This window comes from Lathamus discolor, chromosome 10, assembly GCF_037157495.1.
Source record: "Lathamus discolor isolate bLatDis1 chromosome 10, bLatDis1.hap1, whole genome shotgun sequence".
Taxonomy (NCBI): domain Eukaryota; kingdom Metazoa; phylum Chordata; class Aves; order Psittaciformes; family Psittacidae; genus Lathamus; species Lathamus discolor.
The window spans coordinates 9928147-9954643 of record NC_088893.1 but is presented as its reverse complement, the minus strand read 5'-3'; the positions used below and the strand labels follow the sequence as shown (position 1 = coordinate 9954643).

The following is a 26497-nucleotide window of genomic DNA, read 5'->3' as shown; positions in this document are numbered from 1 at the left end:
AAATGTGCACCAGGGGTCCAGTCCATGCAGAGCCCTGCCAGTGCCTGGTAAGCAGCAGGCTAGAAACTTCCTGAGCACTTAGACCTTTGTCACTGCTTTTGCAGCACTTCTTCATGAAGCTTCCTTCACTTTCCCTTTACTCTCACCTTTTGACTCCCACCACACCCTGTGGCAGCCTGCCTCACTGCTTTGTTGTGTGGAAAAGCTTCTCCTTCAGTTTGAAATCTAACAGGAGATCCAGTCTTGTTGTATAGTAGGTAGTTGGAGATGTGCTGCAGTTTCTGGGCTTCTTACCCATCTGCAGGAGCGTTTTTCTATCCTGTGGCATTGAGATGTGTCCTCCATAGCTTGCCTGTCCACTGCCTTGGTGTGCGATGAGCTGGTGCATGCTGCTGGGAGAGCTCAGGAGCCAGCGCAGCTCTGCCTGACACAGAGCCTGCCATGCTACAGTGGGGCAAGTTGTGGTGCTGGCAGGTAGGGTGACCCTGTGAGCCAGCCAACAGCTACAGGGGGTAGCAGCATCCTGCTGACACGGCCTTGGTGCCATGGAGGGCTCGTGAGCAGCACACTTGGGTCAAGCCTGAACTGATGCCAAATGACCTGGGCTGCATGCCAATTCAGTATGAAATCGAGATGCGCCTTCCTGACTTTATTCCACTGCATTCATCTGTAATCTATTTAATCTGCTTACAGAGCCATTATAGCATTTTCAATTACCAACTTGATCATTTGGAAAAGGGTCATAAGCACTGGACATTCGTCATGCAGGGAAAACATGAAAACATCATGAAGTGCCGCAGAAGTTAGCCGGGAATTATTTTTACCCTCCTTATATAAATTGGGAATGCTCCTCAAATGCTTTTTGTGATGTGCTTGGAAATGCTTCTTTTTTCCATCTTCTAGGAGTGGGCATCAGTGCTGGAGGAAGGGCTTGTAGCAGGGTGTTAGCAGAGTGGACCACTGTGTGCTGTCCTCAGTGGCTGCACAGTTGATGGGTGTGTGACCTCTGCAGCCACATCCTTTTAAATCTGCTACCCCTGTGCTTAGCTGCTTTGCAAGGACATATGGTCCATCTCACAGCTTTCAAAATAGACTAAAAAACATGCCTTGCATGTCTGTCTGCATGGTTAATTGCTGGGAGCGAGCTGTAGCTTAAATAGATGCTCTTTATCATGTTTATTTGTAGGTTCCCTGGTCCCTCTCAAACTCCGGAGTGCTGTGACTGCATTACCATGTGCACTCACAGGGTGAGTGACATTTTTGGCTTCACAGTGTTTATGTCTGGAGAGAATTTTGTCTTTGCATTGCATGCTCCGCTGTGATCCCCGTGTGTTAGCATAAACTTCCCTGCAAAGTAGTGGGAGGCTGCAAAAGCTGTTCTATTTTCCGGGATGATCTGGTGTACTGCTTCCACATTCTCTGTTGTTATCTCTTGCAGAAACGTGAATAATTGCTTTCCAAGAAACCATCAGAGAGGTTCTGTTCAGCGTTTTTGCCTTCGGATGTTTTTGTGGCATTTTGCTCTATCTCAGCAGTGGGACCAATTCTGGGCTTGTCTCCTTTTCCTTGTATTTCCCTTAAAAAAGGAGATGATGGTTTGCAAATGTGTACGTATTGGCAATTCATTTCCAAGTGGAACTGATCCAGCAGCCATCTGAAAAGACTGCCAAGTCCTATATCTGAAGGGAAAGACAAGCAGCTCTCTTAGATACCTGGCACCATTACCTGGCTCGCTTGCCTTGTTTTTCTGTAAAACTGAGTGTGAGAAGTAACTGTGGAGCAGAGGGGTGCAGCCGTGTACTAAGCCAGGCTGGCCCATTTATGGAGCCAGGACATGTGTGCTGCTATTTGACAGGCTTCCAGAAGCCAAACAGTTGTCAGTGTATTTACAAGCCTTAAGGCAAATCAAAAATCCTTGTGCAATGCAGTTAGCTCTGTTCTAAAGGAAATGAGGGATGCCAGCTCATCCTGCTAAACAGAAGTGATGCATTGACACAGCGGTGAGACTTGATTTTGCCACACTTACCCACTGCAAAGTGCCTGGGTAACAATCTCAGACACAATTTCATGGGTTTTTTCTACTTCAGGATAGAAAACACAACAGCCCACTACTGCATTTTCCTTTTACCTGGAGCGTGGACTTGTGCTGCTCTCTTGCTAGCTGGCTGCAATGGCTGTTGCATAAATGGATGCTACATTCCTCACATACTATGCCATAAATGCAAACCTGGGATTTCACGCTTTCTGCTTGTCTTGAAAACAGAGGGTGCCATGTTACTAGCAGGCAACATCCTGCCTGCAGTTGCCTGGTTCAGGTTAATACTGTCTGCCCAACCCAGCCTTGCCCACAATGGAGCGAAACAGTTAACTGAGTTTATAGTGGTAATAAAGAACGACTCTTGAAGATGAGTTTGAAAACAAACAGTTTCAGCAGTTGGCTGTAGTGACCTTGCATTTGGAGCAGTGCAGCCTCACTTGGCTCAAGGTCACATGAAGTTCTGTTGTGGGTTTCTTTTTTAAGCTGTCCTATGCACATTTTCTAGATCAAAGGTGAAGTGTTTGCGGTTCCTGCCCTTGCCTCACCTCATGCAGTAGAAGTGGTTTCGGAGATGTACATTGTGCTCAGTGTCACTATGTTCTTACACCCCTTCTGCCAGGATGGAGAACATAAAATGACCCCAGAGCCACAGCCTGAACTTCCATCACAGAGAGGGCTGCGCAGAACCTGCCCTAGCATGAAGGTTTGCTGTTTTGCAGAGTTCAGTGCCGAGAACCTCTGCGGAACAGAAATGCACGGGGAAGCCAGCTGGGAAAAAGAGCTTGAGAATGTAATTGCAGTGAAAGTATGGAATATTTTAAAGTTGAGTGTATAAAAGCAACTGGGAATCTGTGCACAAGAAAGGGAATTAAAGTGTAGGGGAGGATGGCAGGAGAGGCACAGAGGCAGAAGGAATGGAAAAGAACTGCTCCCCAAACCTATTCCCTGGGGAGGTGGAAGAGCGTGGCTGTATGGCTCATCAAGCAATATCAGGTGGTAAAGCAAATCACGGTAAACAAAAGGGTTCCAGATTATGTGAGTGAAGGTGGCAGTAGGGAAGAAAAGCAGCAGCCGGCTGTGAAGGCGGAGTTGGGGGGGGGGGGGGTTAGCTAGCCTGGATCCTGTCACAAATGGAAAAAGTGCCCTGTCTCATTTTCATGGTGGACAGGTCAGAGATCCAGAACTGGAAATTAATGCTTCCCAAATAAGATCAAAACCCAGAGATGAATTGTGCTCAGATATGTGTCATCCCAGCAAACAAGCTGACTTAAAAGACCAGCCTGGCCAGCTCTTTGGTGACTGACTCACCAGTTCTTCAGTGACTGAATTTCAGGATGAAGGAACCATACAGAAAATAGAAATTTGGGTCATTTGTTGAGGAAGAAGGTGGAAAATCTAAATTGGTAAGTAGAGACTACATCAGGCAGGCCAAGACACAGAATGAGCAATATCTAGGAAGGGCTGTAAAGCATATGAAGGGATCATCTTTTAAAGACAGGAGGAATGACAAGGTTAAGGAAAGATACAGTCCATTACTGAAAGAAGGGGAGGGGAAAGGGGAGTTATCAACAGATGTACCTGAAAATATATGAGCTGTGGAGGACTGGCAGAGAATAAAGAATGCATATAAATAGCTAAGTACATTGAGCAGCTGTCTCCTCTACCATGTGCTCTCATTTCTTCCTGCTGCCAGAGAGCACCGATGTTTCTTATTTATTTACTTCTAATTACTGAGATACAGGCTTCCACTGATGAGATAAATGTAGCTCAGGATGCTCATCTTCCTCTTCTCTTCCCTCAGGGTGTCTCTCCAGCATCTAACTCAAAGCCTTATGAAAATGGCCCACAGCCATAGCTCATACCCATAGCCGTATCCTCCATAGCCCACACCATTTCCCTCAACGCTGTGGGATCTCAGCTCCCTCCCCAGGCCCAGAACACAGTCAGTGCCAGGAGCAGAGGAAGGGGCTGAGCTGCCCCACTGGCAGGTGTTACTCCTGCTCCATAGAGCAATGGCACAGCCAGCAAAATCGTAGGGACTAGGTTGATGGTAAAGAGATGGAAAGCAAAGGGTGAAGAATGAGGTGAGTGGGAGTGTGTGCTGAGAGGTCTGGTGCAGATTGTTTGCAGGGATCACAAGGGCAGAACAGTTACAGCAGGTATTTATGAGGCTGCTGTTTCAATGCAAGATGATGGAATATTACCTTTTTTCCCTACCACTGATGCAATTGATCACCTTTACCTACAAAAGAAATGCAAACCTGCACTTTACCGAATTGTGCTTACTTCTGCAAAGCAAAATCCTTCATTTGTGCTAAAAAAAATCCACTCTGGTCTCTAAAAGGCATGTGCAGAAGGTGGATTGTGCAGGTTTGACACATTGTGAGCTCTTTATCTACCTGGAAGTACCCTGTGTCATCATCACCCCTTTGCTGTCTGTGCAGAGCTGTCTGACAAAGCCACTGTGAAGCTGGTGCTGCTGGAAGTGGCCAGGCAGTGATACAGGCACATGGGGAGCAGGCAGGCAGCTATTGGGAAAGAAAAGTCATTCTGGAACAAGTTCTGCTTTTTGATTGGTTTGGAACAAAAGCTTGTCCAGAATAGATGAAAACCTGAGTGGGGAAGCCCGGCAGGACTTGGGCAACCATGCGCTCTCAGTTCAGGGAGGGGCAGAGCAATAGCACAGGCACGAAGATTTCTTTGCATCATTCTCCTTGTTTAGCAAACACATCTCCAGATACCAGCAGTACTGTTATCTGGCAGGAGCACTTCTCTAAACCCCTTCAACTATTCTTAATGGCCAGAACAAGTTTTCAGCAAAAATACTCTCCCAGAACAATGTTTGTTTTCAAAATACAGCTCTGTTTGGCTGGCTGCACCGTCTTCATCGGCTGGAGCAAGATAAAAGGGCCAATCGCTTGGCTGAGTAACTCAGATCTCTTCCCAAGGGAAGTGGCTCAGGGTCCAGAAGGAAGGCGAAGGGAACAGGTTTGCAGTCGTTAGCCTCATGCTTTATCTGTTCAGTGTGTGCTGCGAGGTGAGGAGACAGATCTGTCCACAGGGGAGAAGCTCCAGGTAGTGCGAAAACGCCCTGTGTGTCTCCGTGCAGCCAGAGGTAAGAGATTCGGGATGGGACTACTGATGTGAAACAAACCCGTGGGGCAGGAGAACAGGCTTTCTCATCATCCTAGTTCTGTGTCCGAACTGCAGCCACTCTGGATTTCCTCTTGGGAGAGCTCCTCTCTGTGTGCGTTGTTCATTTTTGACAAAAAGGTTTGTTTTGTTGTGCCTGCATTTTGACTGAAAATCTTGGAACAGCTCTGGGAAGTGCCTATGTTACTTAACCAGACTGAAGAGGTGGGATGCTTCCATTCTGCAGACAGGAGCCACTGTGATGGGCCTGTTTGGTGCAAGTCAGCAATGTGCTTTAATATTCTGAAGTGTTAAATGAAAAGTTATTTTGCACATTGCCTCCTTTATCCATGTGTTACATTCCCAAAGCATCACTTGGAATATCCCAACATTTTCGAAACAGATTTTGCTCAAGTGAATGTGTCATCAGGAAATGCAGAGCTCCTGAAGAAGTGTTAGGTTCAGTGAAATGATATTGTCTGATTTTAGCCCGTTTTGCTGGACTGTTTCAAAACAAGAGGTATGTTAGGAAGGAGCACAGGGGGCTCTGTAGCTCTGTCCCTGATGTGGGCACCTGTGCCAGTGTGAATGCAGTTCAGACCATGGTCTCAGGGTTGTGGTTAATCAGGCCCATAAATGAAAACCAACAAATTAACCAGCACCATGGGAAAGTGCTTTTCTGTTTGGTTCGAGGTTACTTTCGTTTATTTATCCATGCAATCTGCACGAGCCCTGGAGCTAAGCAAAGCACCTTATGTACATAACTGCAACACTTCATGGCTGCCTGCTCTCCTGCCTTAGCTCTCCTGGTGCAATGGAGGACACGTCAAGACAGAGGTCAGGACAGAGCAAAGACGCACTGTGCTCCCCAATGCCAGAAGAGCCTCCTGCAAACTTTATACATGTCAAACTGGAGGAGTATGAGCCTGCAGACTTCAGCACCAAGGAACTCATCCTAAAGAAAGCCAGAGAGGTCTGCACATGCAATCATCAAACCATCATCACCTTCTTCTGTCGGCTGTTCCCAGTGCTGGACTGGCTTCCCCGTTACAATGTCAAGACACAGTTGCTTGGGGATGTCATATCTGGGCTCCTGGTGGGGATAGTTGCCATCCCTCAGTCCATCTCCTACTCCCTCTTAGCCAACCAGGATCCCATCTACGGAATCTACACCAACTTCTTCTGCAACATCATCTATGTTGTTATGGCCACTTCGCGCCATAACTTTGTGGGCTCCTTCGGCGTCCTGTGCCTGATGATCGGGCAGTCTGTGACCCGGCACCTCCAGCTGGCAGGGTACAGCGATGACAGCGCTGGCTCTTCGCTGCTGGGCAACTCCACCTCCTCCAGTAATGGGACGAGTGCCTGTGACAGGAGCTGCTACGCCATCACTGTGGCCCTTTCTTTGAGCTTTCTGGTCGGTCTTTACCAGGTACAAATATTTGCTGTTCTGCTGCTTCGTTTCTGACCTTTCCCTGCTAGGAACTTCTCTGTGCTAAAGATCTTGAAGCTCCTGTCTTGGTTCAGATTCACAAGTCATGAGAAACCTTTCCTGATGTGGCTAGACCCTGACGCCCTTGAATCAAATGTAGTGATTTAGAAACCCACAAACACAACTGAATGGGGGGAGGTTGTTTCCTCTCATATGACAGGCCGTGTCCTTGTATGCCCTTATGATCAGACACAGCAAGGGAGAAGAAAGAACCACCACCACCACCCCAGTCCTGGAGCTGGGCCAGCTTCTGCTGCAGGTTAGAGCAGGTTTGAGGCTGGCAAAAACAGCTCTCAAAGGCCCAGCCATCAGCAGGGGCTCCTTCAAAGCCCATGCTCCCTGGGGATGTCCCCACTGCCTGAGCCTAGCTGTCATTGAACAACTTCAGGCTCTTCCACTGGGACAACTAATATTCTGTGCATCACACCAGTTATATGCCACTGAGTGATGTTTTGATGGGGCTGCTTCCTGGACTTTGTGTTAACTATGTGCCCTTATTGCTTGTAAGGAGACAGTGGTAGGGACCTTTGTATGGCACCCTAGCCACAGACAAGCGTTATAGGTAGGTCTCTTTAGTTTGTCGTACCCCAGATTACCTACTGAAGACAAAGTACCCTGCCTCACACTGACTGCTCAGCAGACAGAAGTGGAAGCAAACTGACATAAATTGACAGCCACCTCCTTCTAGCCCTTCTCATCGATGCTAAAGGTATGGCTGGCTTGCTTTTCAGATCCTGCTGGGGGTTTTACAGCTGGGCTTCGTGGCTGTCTACCTGTCAGAACCTCTCCTCAGTGGCTTTGTGACCGGCTCCAGCCTCACCATTATCACCTCCCAGATGAAGTATCTCCTGGGACTGAAAATCCCTCGTCACGAAGGGGTAGGGTCCTTCATCCTCACATGGGTTGACCTTTTCAGATACATCCAGAACACCAACATCTGTGACCTGGTTACCAGCCTGGTTGCTTTGGCCATCATAGTGCCTGTCAAAGAGATCAATGACCGGTATAAGGAGAAGATGAAGGCTCCATTCCCCATAGAGCTGCTGGTGGTCATTGTAGCCACAGTAATATCATACTACTTTAACTTTGAAAAGCGATACAAGTCTGATGTTTGTGGGGATATCCCCACCGGTTTCAGGAAACCCACTCTACCAGATATAAACCTGTTTTCCAGCCTGGCAGTTGATGCTGTGCCCATTGCTGTTATTGGCTTTGCCATGACCGTTTCCCTGGCAGAAATCTTTGGCAAAAAGCATGGCTACCCTGTCCGTGCCAACCAAGAGATGATTGCCATTGGCATGTGCAACCTCGTCCCTTCTTTCTTCTACTGCTTTGCCAGCTCTGCAGCCCTGACCAAGACATTGCTGAAGGAGTCCACGGGGACACAGACCCAGGTCTCTGGGCTGGTCACCTCCCTGGTGCTGCTGCTAGTGCTGCTGTGGATTGCCCCGCTCTTCTACTCGCTGCAGACCTCCATCCTGGGGGTGGTCACCATTGTCAACCTGCGGGGGGGGCTGAGCAAGTTCCGTGACACCCCCCGCATGTGGCAGCTCAGCAAGCTGGACACGGTGGTGTGGTGGACAACCATGCTGTGCTCCACGCTGATCACCACAGAGATTGGGCTCCTTGTGGGTGTCTGCTTCGCTCTGCTCTGTGTCATCTTCCGCACGCAGAGACCCCGGGCCACGCTGCTGGGCAAGGTCAGCAGCACGGAAATCTATGAGGACCAGTCCACGTACAAGCAGCTCAGCAGCATTGCCAACATCAAAATCTTCCGCTTCGAGTCATCTCTCTACTATGCCAACAAGGACTATTTCAAGACTGTTCTCTACCGGAAAACAGGGGTAAATCCTGTCCTACTGGCTGCTAAGCACCAAAAGGTGGAGGCCCAGGCAAATGCAGACACAGGCAACAGAAAGAGCTTTTTCGGCACCAGGTTTGTCTGCCTGAAACAAGCCAAGAAAAGGTCTGAGGAGCCTCCAGAGGATGCCTGTCCTCCCTCTGTAGATATGCACACCCTCATCCTTGACTGTGGGGCGATGCAGTTCATAGACACTGTGGGTCTCTCAGTGCTAAAGGAGACACGTCATGACTATAAGGAGGTTGGTGTTCAGGTACTCCTGGCCAACTGCAACCCTTCCCTCCGCCACCGGCTCCAGGAGGGAGGCTGGGCTGGTGAGGCAGACAGTGGTGGGCAGCTGGCCTTCCACAGCATCCATGATGCCGTGCGGTTTGCTGAACGGTGGTACCATGTCCGGCAGGAGGAGAGCAAGGACAAGGATGCTCTCCAGGATGCTGACGACCTGAACTTCCAGGTGTCTTTATAAAGCTGTGTGTAAGGACTGCTGCCTAATGGGGACGGGCTTGGGATGTACTTGAGAGCAGTTTTAGTCTTTGCACTGTCAGAGCATGCAGAAAAGACTTTGATGAACTGTCAGCAGCAGGCATGGGGCAGGCATGAGGAAGGTGTGGATTTCAGCAGACATTGCCAATTGGTGGATAATCCAAGCGGCTTCTCAAAGGCTGTCCTGTGGGAGAAGAGCTTGGATGGGGTTTCACCCCTGTCCCTGCCGGAAGGGCTGTGGGGCAGGAGGTGCCGTGGGGGCCGGGACCCGTGTCTCAGGTGGGCGCTGGGGGGCACGATCGAGCCGCGCTGCGCTGCCGAAGCCGGGGCCGACGCCGGGCGCTTCCGCTCCTGGAGCCGCCGCCGCCGGGGGCCGCCGGGCCGTGCCGGTGCCCGCTGCTCCGAGCGGGTGATGCCGAAGCGCTGCCTCCGGCCCCGGCTCCGGAGGAGGTGCGGAGCGGAGAGGAGGGAAGAGCCCCGGAGCGCACCCACCGCCCGGAGCACTCGCCGGCCGGGATGGGCGGAAGCAGGAGGTGAGCGGCCGCACCTCCGGGCTGGAGCCGTGCCCCCACTGACCGGGTGACATTCGGAGCTGGCTGTAAGGGCCCCCAGCATGGCACAGCCCTGTCCTGTGTTAGAGGTGCTGCCACAGAACAGGTATCGCTGCTGCAGTGGCAATCACAGGAGGAAGCTTTGCAGGGGTCTGTGAGTGACCCAAGCTTTATGCCTAAAAATCCTGTTCGCCGTGGCGCCCTGGCATTAACCACTGTCGGACTGGTTACTGGGAGAGGGAGGGTTGAAACAGGATAGAGGAGCTGTAGGCAAGGTCTGACATCCACTCCTCTGAGGAGCACTGGTGGTGCTTCCCACTTCCCGCAGAGAATCACAGCCCCAGGCTCGGAGGCCCGGCATGAAGGTGAGCAGCTCCTGCGCTGTGCCTCGTGGCTGTGCAGCTCAAGGTGTGCGCCCACAGACAAGAAAGGGGCTGCAGCCAGCTCAGACCTACCAGGAAAGCTCACAGACAGACCTGTATCTTGTTACGTGGCGATTCCTTCTATGTGCGTTTCCACTGCCCATATTGTGGCCCAATGCAGAATAACAGGGGAAAGACAGGATGCCAGCATCCTCTCTTGTGATGCATTCCTTTACAAATTGCATTGTGGAGAAATGAGCACCCCAAGGCAACTTCGGGTGCTAGACAGCAAAGCTACTCACTCACCTCCCCAGATGTGCAGCAGTGGAGGTTATGGCCTGATTGCAGCAGGGGTGAGAGCCACCAGTCCCACTCGCTCCTTCACTCACTAATGTATATTCAGCTTTTGCCACCTTTGTTTTTGGACTGCCCGTCTCTTCCCACACAGCCAGAGTCAATGCGGGAAACAGATTGCAGAGGCTCATTTATTTTCCAAAGACCCTGCTGCATGGAGTTTGCAGCTCTTCAATGGCCACAAAACAACAGCAACAAGCTTGGCAACAGCAAAACACTTCCCTTACAAAGAAACAAAGGAGTTTCAGAGAGCTGCATGGGGTTCATTGAGCTGACATTGCTTGCCTTTTGTGTTGTGAGCTGCAGGGGAGGAGAGGCGCCTTCCCCTGCTGTTATTAATAGACAGGGGTTTACACGACTTCCATGGCTGGAATTACAGGTTTCCTCCCCAGAAAAGGTATCTGAGATCCCCACCTGCTCTTCGTACACTGCAAATCAGGAAACCGTGTGCTGCAGCTTGCAATGGCCACGGTTCTCCCAGCGTCTGGCAGAATCTGGGCTGCCTTCCACATACGCAGCTGGATGCTGTGCAGCTGCATGCACAGTGCTGTCACTGTCACTGGTAGCAGTGGGGCAGGGCAGTCTCGCACCTCCAGCACCACTGGGTGTGCAGCCGGAGGGAGCCTTGAAACGGACACAGGGACTTGTCCTTCTGCTGGGCTGGGATGGGCAGTATGCTGCTGGCTCTGCTTCTGCATCCTGAGGGTGAGTCCCTGGTGTGAGCTGAGAAGGCTCCTCAGTATTGCCAAGTACGAGAATAGCTTTTATTTCATTAGTTCCATCTGTAAAAACACCTTCTATGCTGCATATTTAGTATGTGAATATTCCCCTGGCCTCATCCTGGAAATACAGCACCAAAGATATCCCACTGAAGGGAGCTCTAGCTTTGGCTAGAGCCACTCAGGAGCCCAGGGACAGGAATCTGTTGTAAATAAAGTGTATGGAAACAAAATCCTACTGGCTCTGCTCAGGAAAATGTGTTCTTGTGGTCAAAAGTCTGTTTCAAATGGATTAAAGAGCATGGTATGCCCAGCTGCTTGCAGGTCCTTGGAGCAAGGTTGTGAGTGTCAGATGAAGGTAAATTGACTGAAGAGGCCAGTATGAGCCTTGCAGGGCTGGATGGACCAGGCATGCTCAGTGTGCCCCGGGTGCAGGTGGGGGGCAGCTCTTGGGGCACACTGCACCTCTCTCCAAGGGTCCTTGCAACCCATCACAGCAAGTCCTCAGGGAGGCTGCATCAGGATTTTGCATCAGCCATGGAGCAATGAGTAATGGGGCAGTTTTGTGCCTGAACAGCAAGTCAGTAGAGGAGAAAAGTCTTGTTAGCTGCAAGGATTATGACCTTCCTTCCCCTTTGGAATAGCATTACCATAATATTCTTTATAAGACTGTTTATGGAGAAAATCAAATTGGTTTAGTTAGACTTTAGATGCTTTTATGATCTTGGTGGGGTCATAAAGCCACAGCAGGATATAAAACCATTGCTGATAATTCCTGGGTATAGCCTGGTGCAACACAGTGCAGAGGGGATTACTGTCAGAGTGGCTGTTAACAGCTCTCTGCAATGGGACATGGCTGTTTGTGAGCAGTTTCTGCTAGAGCTGAGAAAGCTGTGAAAATGCCAAAGAGATAAGAGGCAATTTTAATGGGATGCCTTCCCTGGGAAAGGAGAACTGAGGTGGCAACCTCCTCCCTCCCTCTCCTCTCCGGCCCAGAGCAGTTGGGATCTTGCTGGCAGACCTTGCCCAGGCTGCTTGCCCAGATCTGCCAGCTCCAGCATCGCCTTCCAGCCCTCAAGTCAAACATCCCGGTGACCCATCATTCCTCACAGATTTCCAGGGTAGATCAGGGATAACTGCTGTTCTTATTTCAGCTCCTATGGCAAGGCCTTGGGTTGTAAATGACGTGGAGGAGAGATGAGGAATGACAAATGGCATAGTCCAAGGTCAGCTTATAATCAGTGTCACGGGAGATCGGGCTGGCCTCCCACCACCTGCATCTCCTGGTGAGGCAGATGTGAGCATGAAGGGACCACAACAACAGCGGGCTAATTCCTGGTGGTGAAAGGGCTCCTGCTGAGGCCACAGGACCCTTGTCTGCCCCAGCACCCAACTGCAGCAGCCTGAGTGCCCATTTGCCAAAGGGCCTCAACATCTCCCACCCAAGAGGACCTGCCCTCGCATCCCAGTGCTGACCTGCTGCACCCCAGGGTGTCCTGTGTGCTTCACCAGGGCCCAAGGAAATGCCATGCAGCTGAAAGCAAATGTTATCCCTCCTGGTAAGCCAGCTCACTGACTCTTCTCTCTCTGCCCCCTGCCTTGCTGTGAATCTATAAATACTCCGGGAGTGTGATAAATGGAGGATTGCTGCTAAGGCTTTGTCAGCTGCCGGTGGAGCTGACTGTGCAACGGTTAATTATGCCGCAGCAGCAGCCGGACAGGTTTAGATCCTTTTGATGCTCTGAAATGCTCCTCTGAGGAAGCTTAAGGAATAAAGGTTGTCCTGGCTCAGGGGTGTTTGCTTCCCCTTCTAGAAAGTGTACGCGACACTGATTGCTTCATGGAGGGCTGTTCTCGCTCCCGTTGCCTGTTCCTGGAAACACATGCTCTGTTTAATGGCAAGAAGCTGCTTCTGCAGATCTGTAGCTGCAATCAAGCCGTTAGCACGCTGCCCACATGTGCGGAGAGTTTACCCATGAAAGCTTTCCCTAGCAGACAAAACTGGGTTGGAAGAGCCGTGAGCTGCAGGGGATAGCACTGGGTTTTCTGGGGGGAAATAATAAAGGTTAGGGCCAGTTAATACCTCACTGAGATAGCCTGGGAAAGGAGGAATCAGTGGACAGTGGCTCAGGGTAACATAATCCAGCTGTGTCAGGCTTGCCAGGCTGAGCTCTTGTGGGTTTCTGTGTGTCCATCTACAAGCTTCCTGCTCTGGGTTGCTTTCTGGGTTTGCTGTGCCCTATTTCTACTTGTGTTTCTCAGAAGAAAGGCTTTGCTCTGACACGTGCATGGCAGCTTCCAAATTCTTCCACTGAGTGAGGGGCATGCACCCCAGAGCTTACATCCTGGAGTTAAAACTTTCAAAGTCATGGGACAGCTACATCAGAAACTCCTCCTAAGCCACTGGATAAAAACCTCTCCTTTTTTCTGCCTCTCACCCTCACCCTTTAGTGCAAAGTGCCCTGGGTGCTGTGTGGGTGCCCTGTGCAGAGGTATCATCATGGATGACAGATGATGCCCTGGTGATATGAAAGAAAAATCCAGTCAGTGTCTCCAAAGCTGTTTGCAGAGCCAAGCCTGGAGCTGCAGGGCTTGGTCCTAGCCACCCTGCCTGAGCTGGGTGCGCAATGGAAAGACAGGGAGAGGCAGGAGGACAGCTCTTTTGTCCTGGCTGTTGCACTAGCTGTGCCAAGTTTTCATTGCGTGCTCCAAGTTCATTACTAACCTGAGCTCCACACGTCTGCTTAAGAAGTACTTTCCACACTTACTCTTGTAGAAGATTGTTCTAGGGCACTGTAAAGCACTGTTGAGTCCCTGTCACAAACAATAGGCTGCTTTCACAGATACTTCCTCTTGGACTGCTCCTTCCAACTTGATGACTGCATGTGATTTCTCTCGTGCCAGCAAATAAATGATGTTGCTGGCAAAGGATGCTGCCTTCACCTTGCTGGCAGTGTGCACAGGGGTGGGTACCCAGGCACACCAGCCTGTGTGCACACTCACACACATGCACTTACACACCCAGCCTTGCAGGTGTTCCTTCAGGCACAATGCTGCCGCACCACTTCCCAGCCTCAGGTCTCCAAGTCAGGATCCCTGTGCAGAGCTTTCAGCAGGACTGGGCTGTGAGGATTTGCCAGCAGAGCCTGGGGCCTTACTCTGCTGCAGTCACATGGAAAGGAGCCTCCAGCTCCCGTGTCTCCAAGTCCCTCTGTGGTGTTTGGACCCTGCTATGAAGGCTACAGAAGTGATGCAGCCTGAAGGTGAGAGCCTGGGGAGGGGAACGGGACCACATTGCGCTGTTCCCTGCACCATCCCTTGCACGTCGCTGAGCATCCAAACCCTCTTTGCCTGGAGTTTCTTTCCTCCCTCTACCTGCTGTAAAATGGAAGTGGTAAGAGTCACATCCCTGAAGGTTGCTGCCAGGGCTCAAACCAGAGAGCTTTGCAAGTGATGATTTTGGTAGCATTTCCAGATTTTCAGTAGTCAGAAACAGAAAGGGGAAGAGTCATAGCAGCTTTTGAGATGCAAAATCCCCCATATTACTTGACTGCGAATGTGCTCAATTTGTTTTCTCCACGGAATCTAAGAGATGGGTCTTTTCTCAGTGATATGCCTGTGAAAACGTGATGTTTTGATCTATTTTTTAATGACACAGCTCAGTAGCCTCATTTTAATCAGCCACCCAGCACCCCTGGGAGTGCTGGAGAAGCAGAGGTGACATCTGTCCATCAGCTGCCACTGGCCTCCCAGCAATCCTCTTCTCCCCTGCTTACAAACAGCTCTCCTCCAAAGGAGAGCAGATTTACATTAACAGCATGAGTGGCACCTCTTATCCTGGCAGCACCTGGAGCGATAAGGGCAGTTGCATGAGTGATGAACATTAATGTCTAAAGAAGCAGAGCAGCTTCCTGGAGAGGCTCGGAAATGCTTCCTCATGTCTACCGAGGGAGTAAATGGTGCAAAGAGCCTGCCCACTCTGCCACAGGCATAATAACAACCTTTGCATTACACACCCCATACTAGATGCTTTTCTGAGCACTTAACAACCATTTGCCTGGACAAATTAGCAGCTGACACACATGGTAATTGTACCTGCACACTGGGACATGGCCACTTTGGAAACATAGATGTGGGGAGAATCATCTTGCCTCGCTCAGGCTACGCAGAAGTAATTGGGAATGGTAGGCTCTGATGAAGAGAGGACAGAAGCTTCATTCCACCTGAGACAGGTGCCAACAAGTAGAGAGGATAACTCATGGCTGGACATGCCCTGGGGATCCCAGCTCATTGAACAGCCCAGGCTGGCTGCAGGTAGGGAGAGGGTGTTCTTGTACATCCCTGAAAGGGATAGCTGTGCCATCACCCACCACCCACACTGCTCTACCAGGAACAGTCATATCCTGCTTCCCATAGGACCAATGCCACTCCAAAGGGAGGTGCTCTCAGCTCTCACAGAGGGAAAGAAAAGGAGGAAGGACAGGGATTAAATGAGCTGAAGAGGAAAATTACTCTGTGCAAAATCTCTGCAGTGTCCAGGATACCCACAAGTAGCAGGAGCTGCTGATCTCTGTGGTCTCCTACAAAATAACAAAGTCAGCCCAGTGATGGGGAAATCTTTCTGCAATTGCTGGGTTGCTATTGAACTAGCTCTGCTCTTTGCCCTTGTTTCATCCTCGCCTGGAGAGGAATTGAATGGAGTCAATTTGCTCCACTTTGTGTCTGGTCATTGTCTGCCTTTTAGTAAGAAAGTTCGCCAGGGAGGGAGGTAGATCAAAGCACCTCTGTTTCACCACTGCAAGCCCAAGGCCTGCGCCGTTCAGCCAAGGCTCTTTAGTGACAAATAATGCTGCCCTCGGTTATTGCCTGGGAAATGACCAGCCCCACTCGCCTGGTGGTGCTCCCTCCTAGTTACAGGTGTCTGCTTTGTTTCTTGATGTGCCATTAGTCACTTAGAGGCTCACATCTCACTAGCTCTTAGGACACCTCACTGGGGAAAAGAGGTTGGTAGTTCCTCCAGCTCCATGTGGTTTTGCAGCTTCTCTTGAAGACCTGTGAGGACTGCTGAGATAAGCACAGGGCCTGCTCAGTGTGCCTGCAGGCTGAGCTGCAGACACTGCTCTGCTGAAGACCTCAGCTGGGGATACTACAACACTGCCCAAAGCACCGGGGCTGGGCTGGCCTCAGGAGGCATCTCCATTTGGCAACAAGCATCTCCCCAGGGGCCAGGTAGATAAGGATAATGCGTGCTGCAGGCCTACCCAGCCCTGCCATCCACCAGCACGGACAAGCTTGGCACAGCAGACCCCTTATGGGACCTTTTCTGAGGCCAGGGAGCAGCAACACTGGTGCCAGTGCATGTGTGACATCCACACCACCTCCATATGTACCCTGCCCTGGCTTGAAGGGTCAAACATTGCTGCTTCCCTGGGGATTGTTTAGCAAAGAGGAAAGTAGTGTTGGGTGATATGGGTTTGTCACGACAGCCATGGGCCAGCTCCCAGTTAGATACAGCATATTAGGGGAAGAGTAATCCACCAGGGAAACCATCGATGTGCCAGGAGGTTGAAAAGATCAAGGTAAACAAGAATGAGGGAAGAGCAGAGCTCTGCTGGTTTGGCACAGCCAGAGCAGCTCCTCAGGAGGGGGACACAGACTGCCTGGCCACCAGAGACATCCCAGCTATTAGCTAATGAACTGGCTCAGCTGCTGGTGGTGATGACTGGGAGACCCAAGGTGGGAACTGCGTACCAGTGGGACTGAGGATAACACGGAGGGGGCAGGACGGGAGGGGTTGGACACGGGCATGGACATGGATATGGACCACAGCCTGGGGATTGCTGAGCTCCACACTGCTTTCTTGGCAGCCACCATCTGGCTGGCTAATTACTGCATGTTATAACATCCTTTGGGAGTTTGAAGTACTTGTTAGTACTAATAATGACAGTAATAGTCAAGATTAAAATAATTAAGGCAGCAAACTGGAGAGATTGGATGCTCAACTGCACTGATAACCAAGGGGAGTCCCCCTGAATCCTTCCCTTGTTACAAGGTGATGGTCATGGTCCCCCTGCATGGGACAAGGATCTGGGGAGATTTCAGAAGCACCAAACTTCTGTCTCTGATATGATGTTATCTCCTCTTTTGCGGGCTGTTTGCCTCAATTTCTATGAAAAGATGGCAGAGGACAGTGAGTGATGGCCCAAATAACCTACAGCTGCTATCAAATCAAGCTCTGGGGGCAAGTGATGTTCCACAGAGGGTTTAAAGCAGAGGCTAGTGGTGTGAGCTCAGGTAAATGATGGTGTTACTGGGGTTTTATATGTAGCAATAATACAGGTCTTGGAAACTCAGAGAGAAACTTTTCCTTGGTGCTGCCATCACTGAAAAAAGGTGAGGATGAGAAATTGTTTTTCAATGCTCCCCTAACAGGCTGCAATCCCAGCTTCCAGCAGCCATCAGGTGTGTGGTGCAAAGGCGGTGAGGGCAGGATCTCAGGCAGCCAGGGGGTTGCACAGTGTTATCCTGAGGGGCAAAATGGGAGCAGAAAGTGCTTTGTGTTCCTCTGTTTGGCAGCAAAGAAAACCTCTGAGGTTCTCAGCCTTCAGGAAAGCAAGAGAAGCCTCAAAGCAGGATGAAGGTGGTACAGACAAATGGCAAGGCAGGGGGAGCAACTGAAATGAGCTTCATTTGCTTGGTCTAAAATAACCTGAGAGATGGAGGGAATGAACTTGGAGCATGAACATGAAGCTGGGCTTAATGAGCTGAGCAGCTCCAGTTGTTTGCTGACCTTGGCAGCTATGGCAAAATCCTGCAGTTCTGTCAGGTCTTGCAGTTTTGGGGCTCTTTGGTGGGTGCCTGAACAGCCCCTGCTCCTGGGGATCACTGAAGCCTAAGAAGATAGCTGTTGCATCGTTAAAAAAAGTATGTATTCTTCAATTAACACTGCTGCTTATCGTGGCTTCCTTGTGCTGCTCCTTCACTCTGTATCCTCCTGCTGCCTCTGGTGCATGTGATAAGGACCGTATTTCTGTTCTTTGCCTTTGCACAGTGGAGTCCTTGTCTGTGACCTAAGACTGCTGGTATGTCTAATAGTTTGCTACAGGAAAATGAGAAGGCATCAAGGAGAAAAAAAGTATCCAACATGCACAGTAGTATCCTAAGCACATCTTTGAAGAAATTAAATTGGATGATAACAGGTATTTTTCAGAAGCCCTTTTGAGGAGAATGTCTTGTGGAGAAGTTGTAGAGGACATCTGATAAATACCATGTCAGAACTGGGACCTGTGTGTTTGTGGTACAGTTCCTTAGCATTTTGTTTAAAGATTGAAGTTTTATTTCATACATTACATAGAAATTTCCATTTGTAGCCAGTTTTGGTCCAGCAACAATTTACAAATATAAAGTATTTGTACTGTATATTATTAATGTATACTTTATACGTTGCTATACTAAATGTTGCTAATTTTTCTTGTGTGGGATGGTTTAGTGTGAGGTGTCCCTGCCCATGGCAGGGGGGTTGGAACTAGATGATCTTGAGGTCCTTTCTAACCCTAATGATTCTATGATTCTATGATTGATTCTATGATTCTGTGTAGCCCATGGAATTAATGGGAGGAAGTACAGGAAAGGTGCTTTGTTAAGCTTAAAGGCTGAAAAAAGAGAGTCCAACAAGAAGAAAATCTTTCCTTTATTTTCTTTCTTTAGTGACCGAGAGATGTGTTCCAGCAGGTACAATTGTGGTTCCTTTAGAAACTAGAGACAAGATTAAATGTATTCTAAAATACATGCCAAGCCATACAGCAACTGAGACGCACAAAGCAGGTAATGGATAACAGGTACTGAAGTTCAATAAGCAGAGGAGAAATAACAGTGGTTAATGCTGACATCTCAAAGTTGTTCCCGTTTCAAACCGTCCTTGCCAGGGAATCTGTTCATCACTTTTCTGTGTTATGCTATTTTGTTTTTTTCAAGAAAAGAATGTTTAATTGAATCTTTGTGCTTCCAACAAATGCTGGCCCTCTCTTCCAGATCCGTATTTTCTCTAAAGCAGTTGGCAGTGCTAAGTGTCCCCTGCTACTGCAGCTCTGTGCTGTGCTGCCTGGGGTGTGAGCTGGTGGGAGAGCACTCGGGTACAGAAGATTTACTGTGGGTGTTTAAGTCTGGAGAGTGTTTCTTTTGAGACAAGGTAGTATTCCAGGTTAAAAATCAAAGCAGGTAAAGGTTGTTCTGGTTGTGGTGATGCACAACGAGGAGCCGGGCTCACCAGCCACTGGATGGCATTGTTGTTTCACACGGATAAAAGCTGTTGTGGCTGCCCTATGCAGTGCCCTGGGCACCAAGATTCAGGAGCCTCTGTGGTTCCTCTCGCCACGGTATGAAGGCAGTCAGGGCCTGGGTGACACGGTGCACTGACAGACCTGCCCTCGCAGGGCAGAGGGCTTGCGAAGAGCCTGGTCAGTGCCATGCTCAGCTGTCCCCATGGCTGCCACTGCTGAGGCCAGGCTGGTGTCAGCTCCCTGCCTGCAAAGGATGAGCACAGCGCAGGGCACTGCATGGGGGAACCCTTCTATGGGCAGCCAAGGGTGACAGAGGGGGCAACCTTCCTGGGTGCCTTTAGCATCCAAAAGGAGCTAACACAGCTGCTGAAGTATCCCCAGTGTGGTGCATTTAAGAAGAGGGAGGATTTAAGATTTGGGAGGTGAGCAGCCATGGCTTACATCAGTCAGAGGTTAAGGGCTGATGACACATGAGGTGCTCAGACACAATGGAACCCTCTGTGTTTGCTTAGGTCCTGTGCTTACCTCCTATCACCCTTCCTTTCAACCTCACCTGTCCAGGACACTGTGCCTCGAAAGCAATGGGGTCATTCTTCCCCATGGCCCGCTTGTGGGAAGGGAGCATTTTGCCCTTTGCTGTGGGGAAGAGGTGCTCAGCCAGTGTGGAGGGAAGAGCGCAGCGGATGGGAAGGTGCCTGTGGCAGACAATGCTGAGCAGATAACCTTTAAAGGAAAGGAGACGTGCTCCTCTCGGTGCATTGCAGAGGCTGGTGGCATGCAGGTCCCACCTTCACATGCAGGCTGGGAGAAAGAGTATTTGCAAAGGAAATGTTAGACTGGAGGGGTTTGCTTTGCTGGTGGGGCAAGCTCCTGAGAGTGCTTCCTTGAAGCGTGTAGGCAGGTCTGCTACTAATACTGCTTGTCAACTACCTTTGTAAGCAGCTCCTGCCTCTCCAACTTGAAGACATGTACCTGTTCATAGGCTCTTGGAGCTATCAAGATCTCCACATCCTATGCAAGCACCTCTGAAGCAAACAGGAACATTGGTGTATATTAAAGCATTGGCTTCATGAGAAGCCCCTGGGAGTGCTGTGTGAGCAGGGAAGGACTGTTCCCTGATTCTTTCCACATGAGGAATAGAAAGCACCAGCTGAAACAGGCCTGCAGTACACTCCAGTTACAGAAAAGGGCACCTCACACAAGGGGTAATTCGTGCAGGAATCCTTGCTGCCAGATGCCAAAAGTGTGTTTGTAATGCGGCGGGAGGAATTAATGGAAGAACAATTACTTGAGGCAGCAGTATCCCCTCTGGCTGAGGGACTTGTTAACCACAGATTAGGGGAGGCTTGGAGAGTCTTAGCCTTTTCCTCAGGAAGCCACTATAGAGAGAAAGCACAACATTAGATGGACTGCTTTTATTCCCCAAGCACAATAATAACTGGGCTGAATACTGCTGGGATGCTTTATGCTGCTGTGGCTAGACCACAGGCAGTCATTTCTTTCTTTTCTTCTATTTCTCTGTCTTCCTCCCCAGAAGCTGTGCTCACACAAATAACTCTGTGTGTGTAGCCTCGAAGAGGAAGTGCAGCAGCTGCTGCTAGTGAAAGGTGATTTCCTCTTGTTGAGCCCTTGCACCCCTGTGCCCAGCCATGCCCATCACTTAGCTTAAAATCTCTGCTGTGTTTGGGAAGCTGCATAATGAATTTCCCTTCCAGGCTGTGCAGACGTTGTGATGCGTTTTGCCAAAACCAGCATGGAAACTGCAGACAGGAGAAGTGTAAATGGCTGAAGGCTAACCCAGGACAACAAGGCACTACAGGTGTGTTAAATTTGGGTAGGGAATTGCTGGCATTTGTTTCTTGGAAGTGAAAACACTTCATTGTCTTCTGCACTTCTTAGCCCTCAGGCTAGTTCCGCAAATCCCGGCTGTGGCTTTCAGTCGTGGCCATGGCGGAGGACTCCATGTGTCCATCTTGTCAAAGCCTAGCCCAAACGTGGGTATCGCAGCTCTGAGATGGGCAGCTCTAGTTTAACTCTTGTTCTGCTGATCTGCTGCAGATCTCCCAGTGTCATCCTGGAAACATAAGAGCGCAATCACTACAGTGTTTGAAAGCACCGTTCTGGGAAGTGCCAGCCACCGTGGCTACTGGTGTGCAGGAGGATGGCCACAGGCTCAAGCACTTACTGCACTTGTGTGGACATTGGCTGTAACTGTGTGCTAAACACACACGCAATTGCCAGAAAGGGTTTGCAAACCACCTGCAGGCTCCAGTCTGTTCTCTCTTTGAACAGCTCTGAGTAAAGCAGTCTCCTTTTTTCTTTTGGGTTTGGGTTTGTCTTTGAAGATTTTTTGATGGGGAATTAATGGTCAGGAATAATGTTGCTTCACCAGGCAGGCAAAGGACTGAGGAAATAAGTTTTTCATCTCCAAGAGGAGCCTCAGTTTTCCTTCCTAAGTAGCCAAGGGCATCCCAGAGCAGTGCTGGGCTGCTGGCCTTGGCTCCAGCAGGCTCCCACCTCAGTGCTGACCTGGGCTGACCTGGCTGTGTTTCCAAGGCTGTGCGGTGCAGCATCAGTATGCGATGCCCCAAACACCACTGCCACTGTTCCCTTGGTGGGGAAAGCCACAGTGGCAGCCCAAGGTTTCTGGCGCAGAGCAGAGGGTGAACGCTCCTCAGAGGCCAAGGAGGGGGAAGGAAAAAGTTGCTCCCTGGGTTTATTTTTGTTTGTATTTTAATTTTAGGGCTGCTTACAAGTGGAATCGTCTACGTGCTGCCATGGAAACAGCAGCCTTGGTCCCCAGCGCAGCTTGCAGCCATCTGCAAGGGAACAGTTGTTGGCCTGTTTGTTAAAACCATCCGGGGTGCTGCTGGGCGGTGTGCGGCTGGCCAAGGGGAAGCCACATGGGACATGACAGGATGTGCTCGTCGCACTGAATAACACAATGAACAAGTGCCTGCAGACGGGATCCACAATGTCCTGTCTGGAGAAGCGCTGATGTGCAAAACCAGTGTGAATCACATTGGTTGAATGAGTGTTCGAGCCCCAGGAACTGCAGCACATGGCATGTGATGGCACATGGCATTCACGCTTATGGGTTTTGGTTCGTGTGGACCCTGGCAAGCCGAGGTCTGTGCGTGCAAAGTCTGCGAGAGGCCACAGTCTGGGAGCACTGAGCAGGCTGCTGCTTCCGAGGAGCTGGATTTTGACTGCTCCGGTGGCAGACGGAGCCAGGTTAACTTTCTGCACGCAAACCGTTTGACTGAACACACCAGGCCTCTTGGCGTGAAGGCGGTGCAGAAGGCTGAGCATCAGCCAGCATTTGCTAAAACTGCTGGGAAACCAGCTCCTGGCTTTACTCGGCCATGTGTTGGGCTTCAAATCTGTGAAGAAGAGGTTCTGTTTGCAGGCAGTTGCCCTACCTGAAGTGATGCACATGGAAATGAAATGCACAGAAATGGCAGAGAATCTGATCCACACTAACCTCCTCCCTGCTTGGGTGGGACTGTTAAGCCCAGCTTTGGTCTGCCTTATCATGACCTATATGTGCTCTGATGTTGAGCATGTATCGCTATGATTTCATGCTGATGCCATGTGGAAAGCCACGGGAGAGCCCTGCCAGAAGAAGGTGTCCTTCCTCTGCTAGGAATGGGTGAGGGTACAACTTGCTGGCTGCCAGCTCCAGCCTTTACCCTTTAGAGGTCCTTCAGCACCATCAGTACCCAGCTGTGGGCTGGCTTGGGTTTCCTCACCCTTGTCTGCCTGGAAGGCCAGCGCAGGCAGTGTGGAGGCTCAGGACTTTGCCTGGAGTCCACGGAGGAGCTGATTTCTCCCCATTGGCAGGAAGGGGAGCTCAAACAGCCTCTGAACACGTGTGCATGGAACTTGCTGAGCTGAGCTCGCACACCCACAGTCCTTCCCTCACCCAGCAGCTGAGCACAGCCCTGTCTGACACAGCGGCAGTCATTCCAGCTAGCTCATGAAGCCCCTTCATTTCTGCTTGTCCCCCTCTCTGAGACCATTTTCCGCTGAGATCCCCATGACTGCACTTTATGTTTGTGAATATTCAGGGGGAAAGATGGTGAAGCTTTTAGGCTCAGATGCCAGAGAAGACACTTGCTCTCTGTGGGAATTTGCAGTGGTTAGCCTGACTGCAACCATCCCATTCAGCCAAGCAAAGAGGAGAGAAAATACTTGGTTCTCATCTACTTCATCTTCAGAAATATTTAATGAAAGAGGGAAAACAAATTCAGGGGGGCTTGTGGGCATCCTGAGAGTAGAAAAAGAGGTAAAATTAATCCTATCAATAATCCATGATGAATGATTCACTCGGCTTTTTTATTCACAGTTGCATATAGTTATCCTCATTCACGTGGAGATGCAGTACTCATGGAAATATATACAGACTCATATGCATATGAATTATGAAGCCCAGCGAGGGCTCCTACGCAGCCAGGGTTACAGCTTGGTGTAGCGCACACGTGGTACAGGACTGCATGGCCCTCGCTGCTGCTGGGCTCTTTGGAGCTCCAGGAGGTTTCCACACAGCGCTTGGCTCCTCACTGCTTGCATTTTTCACATCAAGTTCATCCATGTGCTCTAGCAGGGATGAGGAGGGGAAAGGGTCTGCCCTCCCTCCTGGCAGTGGGGGTTTATAGGAAGAGGGGCTCCATGCTGCGTGGTGGGAGAGGTGATGCCGGTGTCCCCAGCACTCAGCTGCCTCCACGCAGCTCCCCTGCCCTGAGGCTTCCCTGTCTTCTGCCAGTTTATACCATAATCTGGTGTCTGGTTTCAGCAGTGTGGTCCCAACCTCCCAGCAGCAGCAGCCAGTCTCTCGCAGTGCAGAAAGACAAGCACCCAATCATGCCTTGGTGCTGGGAAGCTGGGTCCTCTCAGCACTGGGGGGAATGGCAGGAGGCAGGAGATGTATTGCTGCTCCCTAGGCAGGTCTTTTTCTTTCAAAACGTCTTTGCAGGAGAAAAGAACCAAGTGGAAAATTTTCATTAGAAGCGGGATTTTTAAAAACCAGTTAAAACAAAATGATGAAAAGTTCTGTCACACTTCTGTGGCTGCAGAGGGAGGATTGAGACGGACCAGGACTCCCAGGAGGAACTGGAGGAAACGCCAGATGATGCTGAAGAGCAGAGGACCCAACCCCATCAGACACTGCTCTGACCTGGGAGTCACTGTGCGAGTGCTAGAGAGGAAAACCCAAAATGTACCCAGAGCAAGCAGCAACGCCAGCCTGGGAGGATGTGGGAACAGACGTGGCCTTACTGGAGGGAGGAGAAGAGGCAGCCTAGGAGGAACAGCCCCAGCACAGGCGCTGCTTTGCATCCTCCCCAGCCGAGCTACAGCAGCATTCAGCACTTCTGCAGGTACCTACGTCTGCTGAGGATGCTTTATTATCAACTGTCATTTCACCTCTCTGATCCTTAAATCCCTTAAATAAAGGGATTATTTAGTAGCTTCCAGCTCATTGACTGTAAATGTGAAATTTGCCTCAAAAAAACATTATTTCCCATAAAAAAAGACAAACTTGTGCCCTGATACATGACTTATTTAATATTCCATCTGGATATTGTGGAATGTTATGCCTGGAACCAGGAAAGAGGTAGGTGGTCATACTTATCTCTGGCCATTTGAAAGTTGGGGCTGTGCAGCTGATGAAGAAAGAGGTTTTTGTAAAAGACAGCTCAAGCCACCCATTGTGGAGGGACTGCCTTGTCCTGCAGGAGCTGCCTGGCCCTGCTCCATCTCCAGCTGGTGATGCCGCGGTTCCCCCTTGCTTTGGTTTCTTCTTTGGTCCTGAGATAATAAATACCTCAAAGGGTTGCTCTGAGAGGGCATTTCAATGCTTACAAAAGAATTTCGTGCCCCTCAGATGAAACTTGCTTTAACGATGTCTGTATTATGAACAGTGGTAGTTACACTGTTCAAAGTGAATGCAAATGTTCTGCTTTAAACCTTAAAGTCAGATCTACCTTAAACTGGATATTAGGTTAATATATCCAGGTAGTGTGATAAAGTGTGGGGAATAAATCAAAGTGCTCTGCAAACAGTCAGGTTTCATACTGTAGATACAGGAGTTTATTTAAAGGCCTCTTCCTTTAGGTATCACTAACATGACCCTCTTCGATCACTTCAGTTTTGAACTTCTTCCCACCTTAGCTCAGGCTGAGCACTCTTATTATGAGTCTGGGAGCCTGGATACGTGGCAGTGCTGCAGCATCCAGAGTGCTCCCTGGACTAAATATGAGTAATGTAAAGAATAGAGGGGGTGACAACAGTGAGACATAATTCTAAGTAAGGACAAGCACCAAATCAGCTGATGCTGTGAATCAGATGTAGACCAGAATTTTCCTCCTGCCTCACCTCTTCACAATCATTTCCCTCACAAAATGGACTGGGATCCAAACTGCTGAGAAATCTGAAGTGTTCAGCTTCTGCATCTGGACTTTTCAGCTTAGGTCTGGGTACCAGGAGATGCTATGGCCCAGGCAGAGTGCTGACTTCAGAGGTAACCTCTCAGCAAGAGTAGAGAAGCTTGCACTTCAAATCAAATAGAAAGAGAGAAGTTCTACAAAATCAAATAGAAAGAAGGCTGAGTGAGAGGGCTGTATCTAATGGCAGGTAGAACCATAAGAAACTTCATTTATTCAGGCTCTCTTTTCAATAAAACCCATCCCACACAACTGGGCAAAGGAGACCGTGCTGTGTTCAAAGGCGACACACAGTGCACACCAAAAAGCTTCTCTTTTAACTTGATTTTATCTCCCTGTCTTATATCTGTGCCTGAAAGCACAACCAGTGATCTAAAGCAGCGGCTGAGTTACTACTGCAGGAGTGAAGGCAGTGAATTCCACTGCATAGTGACTGTGATTCAGTCCTGATGAATCACTCAGCCACTTTTCTTCTCAACTAGATCTTTGGCTTTATTATTATTACAGAAGGAAAAAAGGAGGAGGGAGAAAAAAGAAGAAAAAGCCACTGCCTTATCTCCCTCTCTAATCCTTTCCAATTTTTCTTTTTAATAATTTAATTACATTTTTATAGGCATCCCATTCAGGCTGAATAAACTCTTTGATAATCCTAGAGAGGAACTAGCATTAAAAGGAGATGTGATGCACTATGACCAAAACTGATGACGGCATTGGGGTTCAGCATGACTTGGTTTGGGGCTTCAGGAACACGCAGTGATGGAAGGGGCTTGCACTCCACTTCCT

General features: G+C 49.8%; 1 protein-coding gene and 1 long non-coding RNA gene across 4 annotated transcripts; both read left to right on the top strand.

Moving 5' to 3' along the window:
• The first annotated feature begins 5005 nt into the window (after nucleotides 1-5005).
• Nucleotides 5006-11225, top strand: LOC136020072 (sulfate transporter-like). 2 transcript variants are annotated; one of them, XM_065690798.1, is made up of 3 exons: nucleotides 5006-5153; nucleotides 5972-6602; nucleotides 7394-11225. In XM_065690798.1, the coding sequence occupies exons 2-3, from the start codon at nucleotides 5985-5987 to the stop codon at nucleotides 8987-8989; spliced, it is 2214 nt and encodes a 737-aa protein (XP_065546870.1). In that variant the 5' UTR covers nucleotides 5006-5153; nucleotides 5972-5984; the 3' UTR covers nucleotides 8990-11225. The 2 variants fall into 2 exon arrangements, with proteins under 2 accessions (XP_065546870.1, XP_065546869.1); XM_065690797.1 differs by lacking the exon at nucleotides 5006-5153 and having other exon boundaries at nucleotides 5444-6602.
• A 6072-nt stretch (nucleotides 11226-17297) lies between these two features.
• On the top strand, nucleotides 17298-23292 carry LOC136019884 (uncharacterized). 2 transcript variants are annotated; one of them, XR_010615105.1, is made up of 5 exons: nucleotides 17298-17385; nucleotides 18700-18816; nucleotides 20806-20878; nucleotides 20987-21090; nucleotides 22015-23292. It is a non-coding gene; the product is annotated as an uncharacterized LOC136019884 (long non-coding RNA). The 2 variants fall into 2 exon arrangements; XR_010615104.1 differs by lacking the exon at nucleotides 20806-20878.
• Nucleotides 23293-26497: the final 3205 nt, after the last annotated feature.